A 17,697-nucleotide genomic window follows, 5' to 3' on the forward strand; every position below is an offset into this window, starting at 1 on the left:
TCATCCACAACTGTTCATGGCTGAAAAACAATAAAACTTGTTCTGGACTGCATTAATTTTTTTTTTAAAAGATTGACTTTAGGGAGAAAAAAAATTTGAAGGAACTATTGTATGAGCCAAATTCTTCTGCTTTGATTTACAGATTTTGATAGCTCTCTCTGCATAATTTCCACTTCATCTTGCCTCAAGTCTCCTGCAGTAATAACTTCTCTGTCTCCCCGGTACTCTCAGTTCCCAATTAACACACAGCATATATCTGACTACTAGTGTCCCATTTCCAGCATATTCCTCAAATGTGAGCACTTCCTTTGTGTCTTCCCCCTAGCAAGCTACCTGGTCCTGAGCTATTTCCCTAGACTAATTCCACCAAGAAATCACCCTGTTTCAGCAAACTACATAGCCACAACCAATTCCACTCTCCATCCCAGCTTATCTTTATTTCAGGGGAAAGGCACTGTAGTTATCCTTCCACATGGAGTATCAGACTGTAGGACGGAGAAGTAAGATTCCATGGCTTCCCACTCTAATAGGAACAGACTTCTGTGAAAGCTCCACGTTCAAACCCTCTCTCTCCAACAGACTCCTTCCAGATTTCCTCTATTTTGTTTCCAATAATTATTTTAGGGGAGGGATGTTAGGATCTGAGTGGAAGACTGTTTTACATCCCTGTTGGGAAGGATGTTAGGGAAGTGGCAAACCAGTCTGCTTACCTTTACTGGGAATGAAGCTAGGAGTGTGGCTTTTCCTCCAGAAGTTATCTTTGGGCCAGCCTTTGAGGGACAGCAGGCCAGTCTCTTTCTCCCTTGGCAAGAGCATGGGAAAATAGCAAATCAGCACGTTCTTCCTAGCAGAACATCTGTCCAGAATATGTGAAGGCAATGACATCCCATTTCCCCAGTGAGAAGGATATAGGGGGACTGGCATGTTGACCTATCATGAGGAAAGAAGGTGGCAGAACAGTAAGATAAAATATTGCCAAGTTAAAAAACAAAATTAAAAAATTTGCAGATCTTGGGGGGTGGGGAGAAACACAAGATTGGGAGAAACTTCATGCAGATTTTGCTGTAATTCTTCACAGTATGATATTTTCAAAGCTTGTGATTCTTAATACACACACGGTTATGTAATATTTTAAATATGAGGCATGTATTGTAATGCATTATTGCTAAAGTAAGCCAGGGGTTTAAAAATAATTCCTGCACTGTAGGGTCAATTTTCCCTACATTGTATCTCATTAATATGAAAATTAATCAAACCTTTAAGAGTAATGGAAATTACCTGCATCGGGAGGAGAACATAACCATGTATAAATGTATATATAGGTCTACTTAAGGTTTTGACACACACAGAGATAAACAGAAAAGAAATTCAATTTAAATTGACATGGCTCTTAGCTTATCATGCTGTGCCTGGCTACTTCAGAGCACAAGAGCTAGAGGCAAGAAGAAAAGATAAGCATGGATTACTTAATGCCAGGCCACAAATAAAGAAACAAAGACCAGGAAGTTATCTGGTGGTTATACAGGTCATGGATTTATTGAATATGTAACTGAATCAGATGACCCAAACCTAAACCTTGAGAGGAAGTCCCTCATGGGTGCGTGTAACTCCACCATTACTGAAATCTCTGAGCTGTCTGATGCCGTGGAAAAACACTATGGGTGTTCCTGGACAGGCCACAAGTGGTTCCATCCCTGGGACTGATTTGCCATGTTCCAGTTATGGCTCAATACAGTGTGTCTGGCACTGAAGCCTTATTCTGTGGTATACTTCTTTCAAAACACCTTGGCGTAGCTGAGATGGCATATTACCTAATCCAACTATTTCCCTCAATCATGCTTTATCAGCAAGGAATGCCTACCTTAGAGGGCAGTCAACTTAGGTTTGACTCCTTCTACCACCATCTGCTTGGAGCAGAAGAAAAATGTGCACTTCATGTGTAAGTCTCTAATAGAATAAACATGCCTGAACTACTGTCAGAAGAAAAGGTAATAATCAAGTGTCATCATTAACTTTCTTTTCTTATTTTTTTTGGTTTCATTCACATCCCTAGCATTACTTAAATGCAGTTATTTGGATGTTTTTTCTGTGCTAACATAAGTAAAGGGTTGGAAAAGAGAGAAGAATTATATGAAAATTCATAGGCTGCATAGCTGGAAGTGATTGTGTAAATGGTTGCTGTTTCTTTATCTGTGCTTCCATTAAAACTTTCAATTTGCTGTATTGTGTTTAATTTTATTATTTTATACAACATGAAAAATTTGTATTCTGTATATCCTATTTTGCTAGTCTTATGCTGGCCATTTCTTTTGATTACCATCAAATTTTATCATCTTCTGATGCTTGGACATATATTGCATTTGTTAGCCTACAAGAAGGGAGCACCACAGAAGTCAAGCAAGTTGGGCCAAATTCATCCCTGTGTAGCTCCACTGAAGTTACATACAGGAATGAATTTGGCCCAACCTGTTTGATTTCTGTTTTATTCACTAGCAGCTTAACAAATGCAATGTATTTCCAAGTAAATTAATAGAATTACACTGGGATGAGTTTGCCTCTGTATTTTTAAATGAAATTAAAGGAAAATTTAGCACACTTAATAGTTTTTAAAAAAAAATAACCTAACAAAAAACAACAGAAAAACCAAAACCCCACAACAAAACAAACCAGAAAAGAGACTCAAACCTAAAGTAATGAACGGGATAAAAAGTAGTTTTACAACTGCATTGATGTCACCTGGAATACTGTTCATTTCTGGCCACCATGTCACAGAAAAAAAGATGTTTTCAGTGTTGTAGCTGTGTTGGTTCTAGGATATTAGAAAGGTAAGGTGGGTGAGGTAATATCTTTTATTGTACCGACTTCTGTTGGTGAAAGAGTAAAGCTTTTGAGCTACTCAGAGCTCTTCAGCTAAATGTCACAGCTAAATACGAGGTGGACCAGATTGTTTAGCATAAGTAGTTAACACGTGGTATTATAAGAGACCATTCAAGATAAAATCGGCTGTTAACACCTCTGCAGTCATAGGACTAAAAGGTGTGGGGGGAGGGGAAGGAGCTAGTGGGTTACAAATGTTGTAATAAGCCATAAATCCAGTTTCATTATTAAGACCATGATTTTTATCATCTAGCAAAGCTGTGAAGCTTATATTCAGTGTAACTATTTATGCAAACAATCTTTTCCACCTTGTATTTATCTGTGACATGCTGAGTACTTTCCCCAGACCTGAAGAAGAGCTCTGTATAGCTCGAAAGCTTGTCTTGTTTACAAACAGAAGTTTGTCCAGTAAAGGATTACCTCACTCACCTTGTTTCGTTTAAAAAAAGATGAAAATTATTAGAGCACTGGAAAGACTTTCATATGAAAGTTGACTGAAAAGGTTATTACTGTAAGGAAATGAATAAGTGAGCTTTCTTTTTCTCTCAGATGAATGGTATATAAAAGGCAAATCATGAACTCCTATTTACCCTTTCCTATAACATAATAACCAAAGAAACAATAGACGTAACACTGATAAAAGGAAATGTGTTTGACACAACAATTAACCTATGGAATTCATTGACACAAGATATCATTCATTCAAGAGTTTAGTAGGATTAAAACAAATAAAATCACATGGGTAATTAGAAAATCCACAGTTAGATTATTTGAGTTAAAAATGTATAAGGGATGTAATCTCTCATCTTTCAGGGCATAAAACAACCATTGATTGGAAGTGGTTAGGAAGAAACTTCCCCTATGAATGACTTTATTCCATAATTGTCCATGAATCTGATACTGATTTGCATATGTGTACCAATATTTTTAACCTATTAGAGCCTAACTTTTGTTTTTGAGAAGTGACCTACATTTTAGATGCTTCCTTTAGAATACAGAAACTTTTTTTAAAATCCCTAGCTATTGTTTAGTAGTAAATGGTGAGCTTTTGTTTTTAGCAAATATGTTGAAATTATTTTATTTAGATAATTAAATTATATTCTTTTTTAAATTTCTTTACAGTTCCATTTGTTTCAGAATATTGTTGGTTGAGTATGATGCTTTGATTTATCTGTCTGATAATAGTTGAAAGTTTGGTAAGCACATTTATAATTGCCAGAATTGCTCATTAAACTAATTCTTGATTCCTGTTTTCAACAGGATCAAAAGCTACAATTGCACATAATGGCAAAGGAGGAACATCATAAGAAACTGAATGAAGTTGAGAAATGCTATGCTACTATCACATGTCAATTTGGAATCATCAAAGGGGCTCATGAGAAATTAGAGCAAAATGGTAAATCTTTCTTAAATGTAGTCCTACAATAGTTATTTTTGTAGTGTTTTTTTCCTTCAATGAGTATTTTCACATTTAGAGGTTAATCCTGTCTTCTCCATGGCATTAGTGAACCCTACTCAGGTGGAACTGATGAGTTTCTATGATGGAGAGGAGGGAGAAGAATTTCTGAACCCTGTACCTAGATCCACTGCCTCTAGTTATCTGTTTCATGGGTGCTTCCTGTGTCCCAGTGAGCAAAGATCATAGATCTCAGTCCTACAAAGAGCTGAGTTATCTTGCAGAGTGCTGAGTGCCCTTACCTGTGATTGACATTACTGAGGGTGAAAGCCAGGCCTCACTGGAATCAGTGAGGGTTTTGCCTTTGATTTCAGTGGGGCCAAACTTCACCCTGAGAGTTGAAGTCATTCAGCACTTTTCAGGAAACCTCATCAGCACCTCATAGAATCTATCCCTTAGTATAATTGGGAAGCCAGAGTACTCTTTTCCCTTCCTGGGGGGATGAGGGGTTTGCTGTCACCTTCCAGCCATCAACAATCTCAGCTGACAGTCTCCAACTCTGATTCATATTGTTTTAAATTAAATATGTACAGAAATAGAAAATAATAAAACAGGAAAAATAAATAGAACTAGATGAACATCTAGCACTTTTTTAAAAAAAATTCTGCATAAATAGCTACTCAAGTATAACAAGTGTGTACCAAAAACTCATTCCCATCTCTGTGCTTAAATTCTACAAAGCTATTTGTGAATCTGTTGGTATATGACAAAATTGCACCAAGTATCTGTGTGCTTACTTATGTATAACAGTTTTGTACCAAATATGATTTTCTTCCATAAAATACTAAAATTAAAACCTATAGCTCAAATATCTAAAGTATGTGCAATTTTCCACCCACAGAACTTGTGTAGAAAACCCCCCGTTATATGCATGTCATGAATTTATATGTGACCACACCTTTTCACTTGGATATGTATATTTAGTGTTTTGTACATCCTTTTTGGCTGCATGCAACATTCAGTCTGTATATGTAAATACACCTATGGAATATAAATATTAGTTATAAAAGAGAGAGGAAAAATCCAAGCATTATATGTCAAAAAAGGCTTGTCTAAGTGAAGTTAAGTATTTTGTCTAAACCTTAAACTAGCTAGCTTTCTATATTTAGATAAGAATAAATTGGTGGCCTGTTCTGTGAACATTCTTGGCATTTTAATGACTGGGGTTATTCCTCATGCTCATGTCTTTTCAAATACAGTTGTGATTAATATTTAAAACAAAAGAAAACATTGCTGTTCTTTCTTTTTATTTATCACGGAAAAGTCCTGTTTACTGTTTGTCCTATGCAGAAAATTTTTTTTTGCAATTTTTGTGGAAAAATACATTAGCTTTCTGTATTTACATATTCCAAATTATGTATACATTTTATTATGCAAAGTATTTGCAAAGTAAAAGATTAAATAACACAATACAAGTGCTTCTGTTCAACAAGAAAATGAGCTATTCACCATAGTAACTACAGTCAAGTATCAGAGGGGTAGCCGTGTTAGTCCGGATCTGTACAAGCAGCAAGGAGTCCTGTGGCACTTTATAGACTAACAGACGTATTGGAGCATGCGCTTTCGTGGGTGAATACCCACTTCGTCGGATGCATGTAGTGGAAATATCGAGGGGCAGGTATGTATATATACGCAAGCAAGAAGCAGGCTAGAAATAACGAGGTTAGTTCAATCAGGGAGGATGAAGCCCTCTTCTAGCAGTTGAGGTGTGAAAACCAAGGGAGGAGAAACTGCTTTTGTAACTACAGTGTATCTCTTACTGAAGAGAAAATTAATTTTATACTGTGGTATATAACAGCCATATTAAGCATGTAAATCGCTTGTAAATTCTGAATATGAATCTATAGTCAATGGAAAAGTCACAGAAATAAACCTCTAATTTCTACTGATTTCCTGGGATTAAAAATAGTGTTTATGAAAACAATTTGTAGATTTTGAAAATGTTGAAGTTAAAAATTGGTGCTTCATGTAGGTGTATAGTAGAGATGCCCCTCTTTCTAATGGGATCCAGCACTTTTAACTCTGGCTTTATTTATTGTTGTTGTTGGTTTCAATCTACCAGGCTTTAAAACCATGAAGGTGAAATCCTGGCTCCACTGAAGTCAATGGGAGTTTTGTCATAGACTTCAGTTGGACAGAATTTCACCTATGATATTTATGTATTGGAAAGTTGTCTTGGGACATTTAAAGAAGTGTGTTACATTTTGTAATGCACATATTTAATTTGAAAATCTCTCTCATAGTACTGTTACTGAGGCTATTGTAAGCCTGATCATATTGTAAGCCCAACTTTCAAACATGCCACCTGAAATTGACAAGCTGTAAATGCCTGAGTAGAATATTTCTAGGAATTTTGGGGAAAACAATTAAAAAGGAATAGGAACTGGATGGCACAGACCTGTGCTACTCAATTTTGGAATGGGAGCAGTTGGAGAGGTAAAAAGAGAATGCATGAAGGGAAAACATGAAGGGCAGAGCATGGAATAAGGGATGAAGAGAAAGTATAGGAGATCAAGATGCATGGATAGGGATAGAGGAGACTAAGAAATACAGAGACTGGGGGACATGTACAGTTTTTTAGATGTAGTATTTTAAACACTTGTAAAGTGAAATTCTGGCTCCATTGAAGTCAATAGCAGAACTTTCATTGACCTCAGTAGGGCCAGGATTTCACTCACAGTTTTCAATGTAGATAGAAGTAGATTTTATGTCTCCTCTATTGCCTTTCTACTGTCCATTACCTCCCATATTCCATCTAGGTATAATTGCCCCTACAGATCCTATGGATTTGCTAAAATCTGTGGAAGGGAAGCCCCATTTTGATGAGTCTCATAACTTCTGTAGAGCCTGCCTCCTCACCTTATAGATAACCTGATTTAAACTTTTGGTGATACTTAAAAGTAACAGAAAAGCACAAACAATATCATTGTTTAAAATGTTCAGGTTGAAAATTAATGAAGGTAAAATCCAGCTAATATCTACAATAATATTACATTTTTCTTACAAAAATGCTACCCCTTTGTAAAAACCTAAAGGTTTGAACTGTAACCAGGGTAGTATAAATCAGCCTGATCCTAACTGAGAGTTTTACTGTAGTAATGCCTAAAATAAAGTAATTGAGACACTTCCAACCTTAGCTTCTTTTTCACAGAGTTTGTTAATGAAGTCGTGTATACATTACAGTGTATATAACCACATGGAATTTTAATTTGAAGGCATGTTTTGAGGATGTATTTGATTTTTTTTTCATTGAAGTGCTGGAAGCACTACAACGTAATAAGAAACTGGCATCAGTGAATAAAAGAAGAGAGTCTGAAATAGATAATCTAAAGGAGGTAAGTACAGTATGTATTTTCCAGATGTTTGGGCTTGTTTGAGGAGCTTCAGTAGAAGTAGTAAGAACAATAACATACAAATTGTAGCACTATTTTTCATAATGGCTGAGTGGCTAGGATTGGCTCTCAGGATACCTGGGTTCAGTTCCTGGCTCTTCCACTGCTTTGCTGGGTCACCTTGGACAGTCATGTCCCTCTCTGTCTCAGTTCCCCATCTGTAAAATGGGGATAATGCTACTGACCTCCTTTATAAAATGCTTTGAGATCTGTGGATGAAAAACACTATGTAAGAGGTAGTTATTATTTTAATATTATATGCTCCCCTTTCTGTGTGTGTGTGTAGTAAAAAAAAAAAAAAAAAAGTGAGAGGAAACCTCATCAAATGTTGGGCAGCTTTGTGGAGTTCCTGGCACATAGGAACAGTCATTGATCTTCACTCATCCCAATTTCTTCTTTGCCAATAACTGGCAGCATGGCTTTCTCCTTTGCTTTGTTGCCATTGCCTCTTCCATCCCACTGTTCTGTGGTTAATGACAGCCTTTCGTGGACTCCTTAGATATACTCTGTGGCCCGCCTTCCTGGTTGAAAACCACTGAGATAGCATATGGCAGTGGTTCTCACCCAGGAGTCTGGGGCCCCTGGGGGGCCATGAGAAGATTTCCACCAAGCAGGGCCAGCATTAGACTTGCCGGGCCCAGGGTAGAGAGCCAACATCCCACCGCATGGGACTGAAACCCCTGGGGCTGCAGCCGAAACCTGAGCAATGTAGCTTCACTGGGGTCTGGAGCCCCAGGCAGTTGCCCTGCTTGCTACCCCTTAATGGTGGCCCTGGCTTTTATATGTAGAAAACTGAGATGCTACACTTGGGCACAAGTGGGCCATGGAGTTTTTATAGCATGTTGCTCAGGCCTCAGGTGAAAAAAAGATTGAGAACCCCTGGCATATGGGGAATGGGCAAAAGAGCATCTATGCCTATAAAAGAAATCTGGTAGCCTGGGAGAAAAAAAACCATTGTAGAATCACTAAAATAAATGGAGAGCTTTGGAACAAGTGTGACTGGTGTGAATGGGGGGCAGGAGGTGTGTGAACAGTGAGGCTACCCTGCCACTGAGCTCCCTCCTGTCCCTCACACATGCAGAACTATAGTAGTTGCCAGACATCTCTTTGGATTTGCCCTTTCTCCTAAGCAGGTGAGTGAGGCAAGCTAAAAGGGTTAATATGCATGTCAGGATGGGTAGGTCTCTCTTCCTTTTAAGCAGCCAATTAAAGGGTAACGGGAGAAAAGCAAAGGCAACCCGTGCAATGGTCATGTAATTTCATTCTCTGTCCATAATCCCACCTTGTTCTTGTTGCCTCCTTCCTACTTCCATTTATTTGAAGGGAGGTCCAACAATGGTTTCCCCTTGATCATCAGGCTCCCAGAAAGCTTGAAAGAGAACCAGTTCACTGCTCCACTCTCAATCTCCTTTGGGTTTCTGTTGCTCTGAAATCTTCAGACAAATGCCTTTGTGGTCCTGCTCCTGCTGCTGCTAAATGAAACTACCTGTTCATGAGTCTTGAGACTACAACTTGCAACAGAAAAAATTAGTTGTTTAGGAGAAGGATTCCGTTATCATTAAGTTTGTTTTAAACTGATGAAAATTGGACATTTACTCACTGTGACTTTCATTTTTAAAAAGTGAGGTTGATGAGTACAGCAATGCTTTAAAATTCTACCAGCACGTAGTATTGTTTTTCAGTTTTTAATAGAACACACAGCTTATCATTGTTTGAGGTTCATTGGGGTATGATGCCTTTAAAAATCTGGTCCAGAAATCAATTATACCCTGAGATAGACAATTTAATTAATTAAGACCCTTTTTCATCTGTTTCTTTCAATCTCAAGCTTGTTGCCTATTGCAGACATTTATTTTCTGCTTAGTTTTAATAACAGCAAAGATAAATCACTAATTAAATCTAATTTATTTTTAGTTGCATACTAGAGAATAAGGCACACCATGCGTATTCAAAAACACCAAGTTCCAAAATGACTGTTTGATTCAAAAGATCAGAGCTCTGTCTATTGTTAAAATCATACTTAGAAACTTAACGATAAAGCACAACGTTGTGAAATTACTCAAAAGGGTGTTCAAATCATGAAGAGGTTTTAGAGCTTTTAGAAAAGCCTTCTTTAGTGCAAATACATTATTCAACTAATAATAGCATTACACCAAATATCCACTCCCCCAAAAGTAAATGGTTTTGAAAAACAAAACTGAACTGGGGGATTTGTTTTAAAATGGTTAATCTCAAGTATATTGCAGGTAAAACAACTTTCCTCTTCAGAACAAATAACTATATAGTGCACATTGACCACAGAGATATTAATCTTTCAGAAATGAATTGTTGTCTATGTAGAATGGTTGACATTCTCAGGCGGGATCAAAAATTGTATGGAGTCCATAAAAACTGGCTTTTGCGTAACTGAGACGCTACACTGGAACTGGGGTCTGATCCTGCACTAAATCTAGACTGAGACTTCATGATAAATCTCAAAATTCCAGAAATGTGTGAACGTAATAGTAAATTGGATTAGTTATTTTGGTTAAAGGGAAAAACCCAGAACAATTTTATGAAAAAATTATTAGGACTTCTTCATATTTGAGGGCAAGAAAATTGTACACCGCATCCAGAAACACAATCTTTCACTAAGATTTTTTTACCTCCAGGATTTATTCTTGAGGTTTAGGAGTATAAATTAAAAGAAACTCTTTTTTATACAAAGAAAGAAAAGTCTCCTTTCCTCCTTTGACTACCACAGCATGCTTTCTTGTATCCTGGCTTTCTTATAAATGTCTAATTGAACCTTCACTCTTCAAGTGCTTCGACACTGAACACTGGTGGGAGAATTACACTGCAAGTTAACTCCCTGCCTGTTATTGTTCAAGTAGGGGCCTCATCACCTTCTTGAACAGAGTGATGGAAGCGCCGAATACTACAATAAAGACAGGATGTTTACCCATTTTTTAAACAGTTTGACAAGTAAAGAACAGCATATAAAATAATTAAGAGGGTAAGCTGAGTTCCTAAATAAAAAGGATTTGGAAAATTCACACTAGCCATAGAATGTGGTGTGTCAAAGCTGTGGATATAAGAAATTTCTGTTCTGAGAGAAATATACTGAAATTCGTGCCTGAGTTCTTTTGTTACTTTTTAAAAAAAATCTTCCCACTCCCAAAAAACCTCAGTAAGTTATTCGGTGTTTGATGTTTTTTAGCCAAACCTTTAAGAGGCTGTTTTCTTGATAATTTGTTATGTTTCTAGACAACTTTGGAGAATTCATCACAATTTCTAATTTTGACATTTCATCAAAATTTTGAAATGTTGTAAAAAAAAAATTTCAATAAAAATGTTGCAAAAATTACATCCAATTTTTGATCAGCTCTGCCATTTGGCAGCTTGATTGCTTGTGCACCATTTCTGGTGAGCAAGCAGGTTGTACAGTGGTTTACACTGCGTTGCTGCTTTACAATTGTGTAGGGGGCTTCTCAGTTCTGACTACAGACTGGAAATATGGGTCATGTTGAAAGTGGTGCCAGGACTAAATCACAAATGTTCTGGGCCTGATTCATTTTGCTCATGGTCAGTTCATGCCAGCCTAGCCAGTGCAAAGTGACCACAAAGTGAGGCCCTTTGTAGAGTAGCTCCAGGATAGTGTAGGGTGCATCTGCAGAAAACATGAAGCAGGCAGGAACCCCCATCATATTGAAGCGTGTTTGGAACAAGCTGGGATTGAGAAGGGGTGTCTCCTACATCCTGGCTATTACCAATAGCTGCAAGACCCAAAAAGGTCCTTACATCCAGGGTACAACTCACACGGCTGACCTAACTAGCGCTGGGCTGATCTTGCCCGTGACGGCTCCAGGTTCTGAGGGATACAAGCTGCCTGTCCCCTTTAGTCCCTGAACCAGCCTCAGTGCTGGAGCAGGAATAAATTTACTACTCTGTGTGCTCTACTCTCAGTGGGCTGTCAGCCATTTTCACAGCCATTAGGAAGTTTAGCTCCAGACCAAGAGTAATTGCTCTCATAGAGTTGCTACTGATAGGAGTATGAAGCTGGATAATATAATTTATCTTGTACTTATAGCCATAAAAGTAAGTTACATCTCCAAAATTAAGAGAATGGCACATACAGATCCAGGACATTAGATTGGAGCTCTCCAATATGCAACTACAGTGTCTCCTAGTTTAGATTGGCACAAGTGTATCTGCCCCAAGCAAAGTGAATCTAAATGGTTTTTAGATAGACTATATGTTTGTTTGATTATCAAAATTTCTAGAACTGACCTTGGGACATTGTGAAGTCTTAAGATGACTAGTTCTACTGCTTGCAGGAGGAAATAGCCTTCTCCTGACCTGGACTCCTTTCAACTGCAGACTTGTCAGTTTGTCTTAAGAGGACTGTGGCATAGGTTTCATTCTCAAGATTTTGTATTTTAAGATATTTGTTTTTAGCTATTACATTTGGCAGGTTTCATTTCAAGCATTTGATGATGATGATTATTTATGAAATGCTTAAATGGAAACTTGGCAAAGATAACAGCCGAAAGAAACAAACCTTTAAAAATTATACTGAGCAAGGCTTGAAAAATTTACCACAGAAGATAGTGGAGACAACAGAAAAGATTGGGGAGAGGGCCACCAGCCAGTTTAAAGGGTCCAGTACCTCAGCTGCATCTCTTAACTTTCCCATGCAGCACTAGAATGAAACTGACGTAATTCTTTGTCAGGTTCACTTTGGTTTCAGGGTTCTCAATAGCAGTCCTGAAACCAACCAGTGTCTTGATATGTATGGTAGAAACCTCTAAGAAAGTTAGAAGAAGCAGCTGAAACACTGGAGCTTAGATACAGTAGACTCAGGAATCATAGAAATGTAGGACTGGAAGGGATCTTGAGATGTCAAATCCAGCCCCCTGGGCTGATGCAGGACCAAGTAAACTGAGACCATTCCTGACAGGTGTTTGTCTAGCCTGTGCTTAAAAATCTCCAGTCATGAGGATTCCACAATCTTCTTTGGAAGCCTTCCTTAACTACCCTTATAGTTAGAAAGTTTTTCCTAATATCTAACCTGAATCTTCCTTGCTGCAGAATAAACCCATTACTTCTTGTTCTACTTTAGTAGAGATGGAAAACAATTGATCATTGTCCTCTTTGTAACAGTTGTTAATATATTTCAAGAGTATCATCAGGTTCCCTTCAGTCTTCTTTTCTCAAGACTAAACATGCCCATATTTTTTTAACCTTTCTTCATAGCTGAGAGTTTTATTTAAATTTATCTTTTTTGTTTGCTCTTCTCTGGACTGTCTTCAATTTATTCACATCTTTTGCTTAAAGTGCAGTACCCAAAATTGGATACAGTTCTCCAGCTGAAGGCTCAGCAGTACTGACTAGAGGAGGACACATGCCACCCATGTCTAACATATGACATTCCTAGTAATACACCCCAGAATATTAGCCTTTTTCACAACTGCACCACAGTGCTGCCTCACATTCAATTTGTGATCCATTATAATACTCAGATCTACTACCACCTAGCTAGTTATTTCCCATTTTGTAGTTGGGTGTTTGATTTTTCCTTCCTAAGTGTAGTACTTTGCACTAGTCTTTATTGAATTTTATCTTGTTGATTTAAGACCAATTCTCCAATTTGTCAAGGTTGTTTTGAATGCTAATCCTGTTCCCCAAAGTACTTGTAACCTCTCCCAGCTTGGTGTCAGCTGCACATTTTATAAGCATACTCTGAACTCCATTATCCAAGTGACTAATGAAAATATTGAATGGAACTGGACCCAGGACTGACTCCTGCAGGACCCCACCATCCCAATTTGACAATAAACCTTTGATAACTACTCTTTAAGTATGGTCTTTTAACCAGTTGTGTACACACCTAATAGTAATTTCTCTAAACCACATTTCCCTAATTTGCTAATGAAAAGCCTTAATGAAATCAAGATATATCACCTCTACTTCTTCCCCTCATCCATTAGGCCAGGAAGCCTGTCCAAAAAGGAAATGGGGTTGGTTTGGTCTGATTTATTCTTGACAAACCCATGCTGGCTATTTTTCACAACCTATAATTCTCCGGTGCTTACAGTTGATTGTTTGGATGAAAACACTACATCTGGTTACATTTGGTTCCTATTTGGAATGTTATCTTTGTAGTCATAAAGGCTAGAAACTTAATTATTTTTATTTCAGAACTTAAAATTCTTCATAAAGCAATGGCCTAGGCCCCCGCACTCACCAAAGAAAGTTCTCCACTTGCCCTTGGTGGGTGGGTTTGTCTCTAGATCTGATTGTTAGCATTTTCTCTAGCCATGTGGTCAGATAGATTACCAGATTTGCGATATTGGTACAAAAGAAAATATACATGAATATATATCTTCCTCAGCTAGATCTCCCACTCCTCTACCTAACCTCCATGGCCACAATATAAATGTGCATAACAGGTTTTTTGGGGGGTTTTTTGGTTGTTTTTTTTTTTAAAACAGTACAAGATAAGAAGTAAGGACCAGACTGAGTACTTTGTAGGATTTTTCTTGTGCATGGCAGTAAATCCTGAGTTTTAGAAAGCATGCAGTATCGGAGCCATAGACAGTATTTGCACTTGCTTATCCATTGGGCTTTATAGTACACAGAATCTAATAACTGTTTCCCATACAGATAGTGCATTCAAAAAATTAGCATAGTACTCACTTCCACAAAGTCAAACCTCTCACTCCCTCTTACATTTAATTTTGAAAATATGCTTTGTTGCGTGTTGTATAGACACTTTCAGTAAAAACTAACATAATGAGTATTATCTATTTTTTGTATGAAAAAAGACTGAAATTTCCTAATTGGATTTTCAGATTACAAAATATCACATATCTAAAATAATACTATTCTCTTTACAGTCATCCAATTAAAAAAACAATTATACTTTGTCTGTTAGAGCACTGTAAATTCACTTATGACTAGAGTATTGAAAACAAATTGTTTATAAAAATGAATTAAAGTAGTAGCTATACTCATTCTTTCATATAACTCTATATTCTTGATTTTCACATGCAAAATAATCTTCAGTTTTTCTTTTGCACTGGTATATGATTTTGTCCAGAACAGTTAAACCATTGTTTCTGTGATAAGATGGAATTCCAGTTTTGTAGAGAAAAGTTACAGACCAAACATAGTTGCTAGATAAAACTATTACCATTCTGAATGCTTGGTTCACAACTATGGCATCATGAAGAATTCTTGATACTATCTGAACAGCATTCATAACCTCTGCTGTTTGTCTGAGTAAACGTCAGAGTGCTCAAGGAGAGAGCGATATTAAACAGACTACCTTGCACCAGAAAAGGAGGGGTGGGGGAGAAAAGGGCACAATATTTATGAGTCCAGGAACTATAAGTTGTAATTTAATTAGATCAAAGCATTTGCTGTTTATTTGCTGCACTAGCCGCTTTGGATAAACTAGTTAGAAAACAGATAATGTTTTTTTTAAAAGTGCAGGACATTTAAAAGATTATAAAGGCTATAAAATCAAAGGCATATTTTAAATGGGAAATCATGTTGTAAAGGTTTCTAATATTAAATTAATTTAGTGTTCTCTTGAGATTAAGTAATTGATGTTACAGAGAAAGCAAAGATCCCAAAAATTTATGGTCAGTTCCTGTTTTTGCCAGATATCCACTGCTCTTCTTTTTTTTCTGCTATATCCTAGGAGTACACAGAAGTTGTCATTGGTGTACTAATGGGTACTTTACTCCTGTTGTATGGCTTGGCCCAGGAGTTCCCTAACAACATCAACTATAATGTAACTCTAGTACTTTTGTAATAGGGAGAGACAGTAGCAATATTTATACAACCCCTCTTGGTAGATGACTTGATTTTTTTTTTTTTTTTTTTTTTACACTGATAGTTTAAACGTAAACAGTCATTACTATTAATTTAATGCATATTACTTAATTTCATTTATTTTGGCGTTTCTGTACTGTTTTTAAAGAAAGGGCACGAGTCAGGATAGTGTAAAGATTTCTCTGTTTTGAGTTGCAATGCTGATACTGGATGAACTATTTATGCATGTTTCCTGTGTTAAGGAACTGAAGAAAGTAACTACAGACTTGATAAGGTCCAAGGTCACATGTCAGTACAGGGTGGGAGAAGAAAACATCAATCTTACAGCAAAGGAACAGCAGTTACAAGAACTACAACAAAAAATCAGAATGGTATTCAAGAAGCTCTTAACATTTGTGCCTAATGTTTCCTATTGCTCATTTAAAAAACAGAGCTGTAATGATTTCCAGGTGATGCATACATGTTGCTATACCTTTTTGAGAACTGAATATATTTAATGACAATTATTTGATTTTAAATACTACATTTTTTTCTAGGAAACTAACATTTATAAATGTAAGATATTTTATTATTTGTAAGATCAAATTTCTTTCAAGTACTAAATTTCATTAAATAGCTCTCAATAAGGATGAAAAATCAGTTTAATGTAATTTTATTAAAGAAAATATATTATTAAAGATTGTTGCATAATATTTTCATACATTACTTAATGTTCATTTTATATTTTGTTAAGGAAACAGAGATTAATAAAAAGCTCAGTGAAGAAAATGCACACATTAAGGTAGAGAAACAGGTGAGTGGTTAATACAATTTTGCTGTTTAAAGTTGATTAATAATACTTGTGATCAGAAATATTTGCCCATTTAAGAAATATGTGCTAACCTCTTAAAATGAACTGTGTTCAGCATTTTACATTTCAGACATAATTTAATGTTGATTTTAATAATAAAAACAGGATCTTGCTGTTTTTATATCAAATCAATTAATGGGACAAATATATTATTTTATTAATTTTGTTTTCCACATTATATTTCCACGTCTTCATTTATTTATTTAAATTTCAGACAAGAGAAACCAAGCATGCCAATGAAAATAACCTTCTACATATGTATTCAATAAAGATATATGCAGTAAGGATTGTAGAATACTCATTTCCTCTTTCTGCACACTGGTACCCAACAAATTACATGCATTTCACTGGTAGTCCATCCAGTTAAAATTGGGATCATGTGTCAAGCGTCCAAATAAACTACTCAAACACACATTGACTGTAATAGCAGTGTACTGCACTGCTTTGCAGGATCTCTCATGTAAAAGTGATCTTTTCTTAGGTCATAAAAGATTCCCTCTCCATAGGTTATTAATACCAGGCATGTCATAGAAGTGATGTACGTGTTCTCAGGGAGGGGAAGGAATATAATACTGACCACATTACCCATTGAGCGCCCGTTAAAGGGTGATCTAGCAGTACCATCGTAGTCTCAGAAGACTGTATTTTGACTTTGCTTTTGAAGAATGCTTGACAGTAGAACTAGAAGAAGTAGGTAATGGGTGCTTATTAGAGTTTAACTTAATGACTCAGCCCTAAAATGTGCTAAAAATACCTCATGGAGTGATGCTTTCAGTCTGGTGTATGCATATGTTTGTATCATTTGGGAGTATGGTCAAGTATTCTGTTGTGTATTTGGTTGTCAGGGTTTTTGTTTCTATGGCGACTGAGTTAGATTATTAGGGGATAGCCCAGCCAGCTTCAGCAGGTTAGGCAAGCTCTGTGTCTGTAAATAAATGGTAGTTTTGTTAGCTGTCTGGCCTCAAGTGATTTCTTCCTAAACCGGCTGCCCCAAGGATATAACAAGTGGCGACGGAGGATGGGATTCCGGTGCTGCTCCAGTAACAGAAGGAAGTAGAAGTCAAGGTAAAGAACAAACAAACAAAAAAACTGCTTGTTTGCACTGACTGTGAAAATGAAACTAAAAATCATGGCTACTCTGACCGGGCCACTGGAACCTTTTGATGAGAATATAGTGCAGTGGCATGTGTATACTGAGCGTTTTGAGCTTTTTGTTATTGAAAATGACATTACAGAAGCGAAGAAGGTGCCAATATTCTTAAGTGTTGTAGGGGCTAAAATCTACTCCCTGCTACGCAGCT

At 36.8% G+C, this 17,697-nt stretch overlaps 1 protein-coding gene across 1 annotated transcript in view; it reads left to right on the forward strand.

Annotated features, from left to right (window-relative positions):
* The window catches only part of CCDC73 (coiled-coil domain containing 73), a 133,011-nt gene that overhangs the window by 70,049 nt on the left and 45,265 nt on the right, over positions 1–17,697 (forward strand). The window contains exons 7-10 of the mRNA XM_075065847.1: positions 4,138–4,273; positions 7,589–7,668; positions 15,789–15,917; positions 16,280–16,339. Coding sequence (XP_074921948.1) covers positions 4,138–4,273; positions 7,589–7,668; positions 15,789–15,917; positions 16,280–16,339 — 405 coding nt within the window. The remainder of the gene's footprint in view (positions 1–4,137; positions 4,274–7,588; positions 7,669–15,788; positions 15,918–16,279; positions 16,340–17,697) is intronic.

Source organism: Chelonoidis abingdonii, chromosome 4, assembly GCF_003597395.2.
Source record: "Chelonoidis abingdonii isolate Lonesome George chromosome 4, CheloAbing_2.0, whole genome shotgun sequence".
NCBI lineage: Eukaryota > Metazoa > Chordata > Testudines > Testudinidae > Chelonoidis > Chelonoidis abingdonii.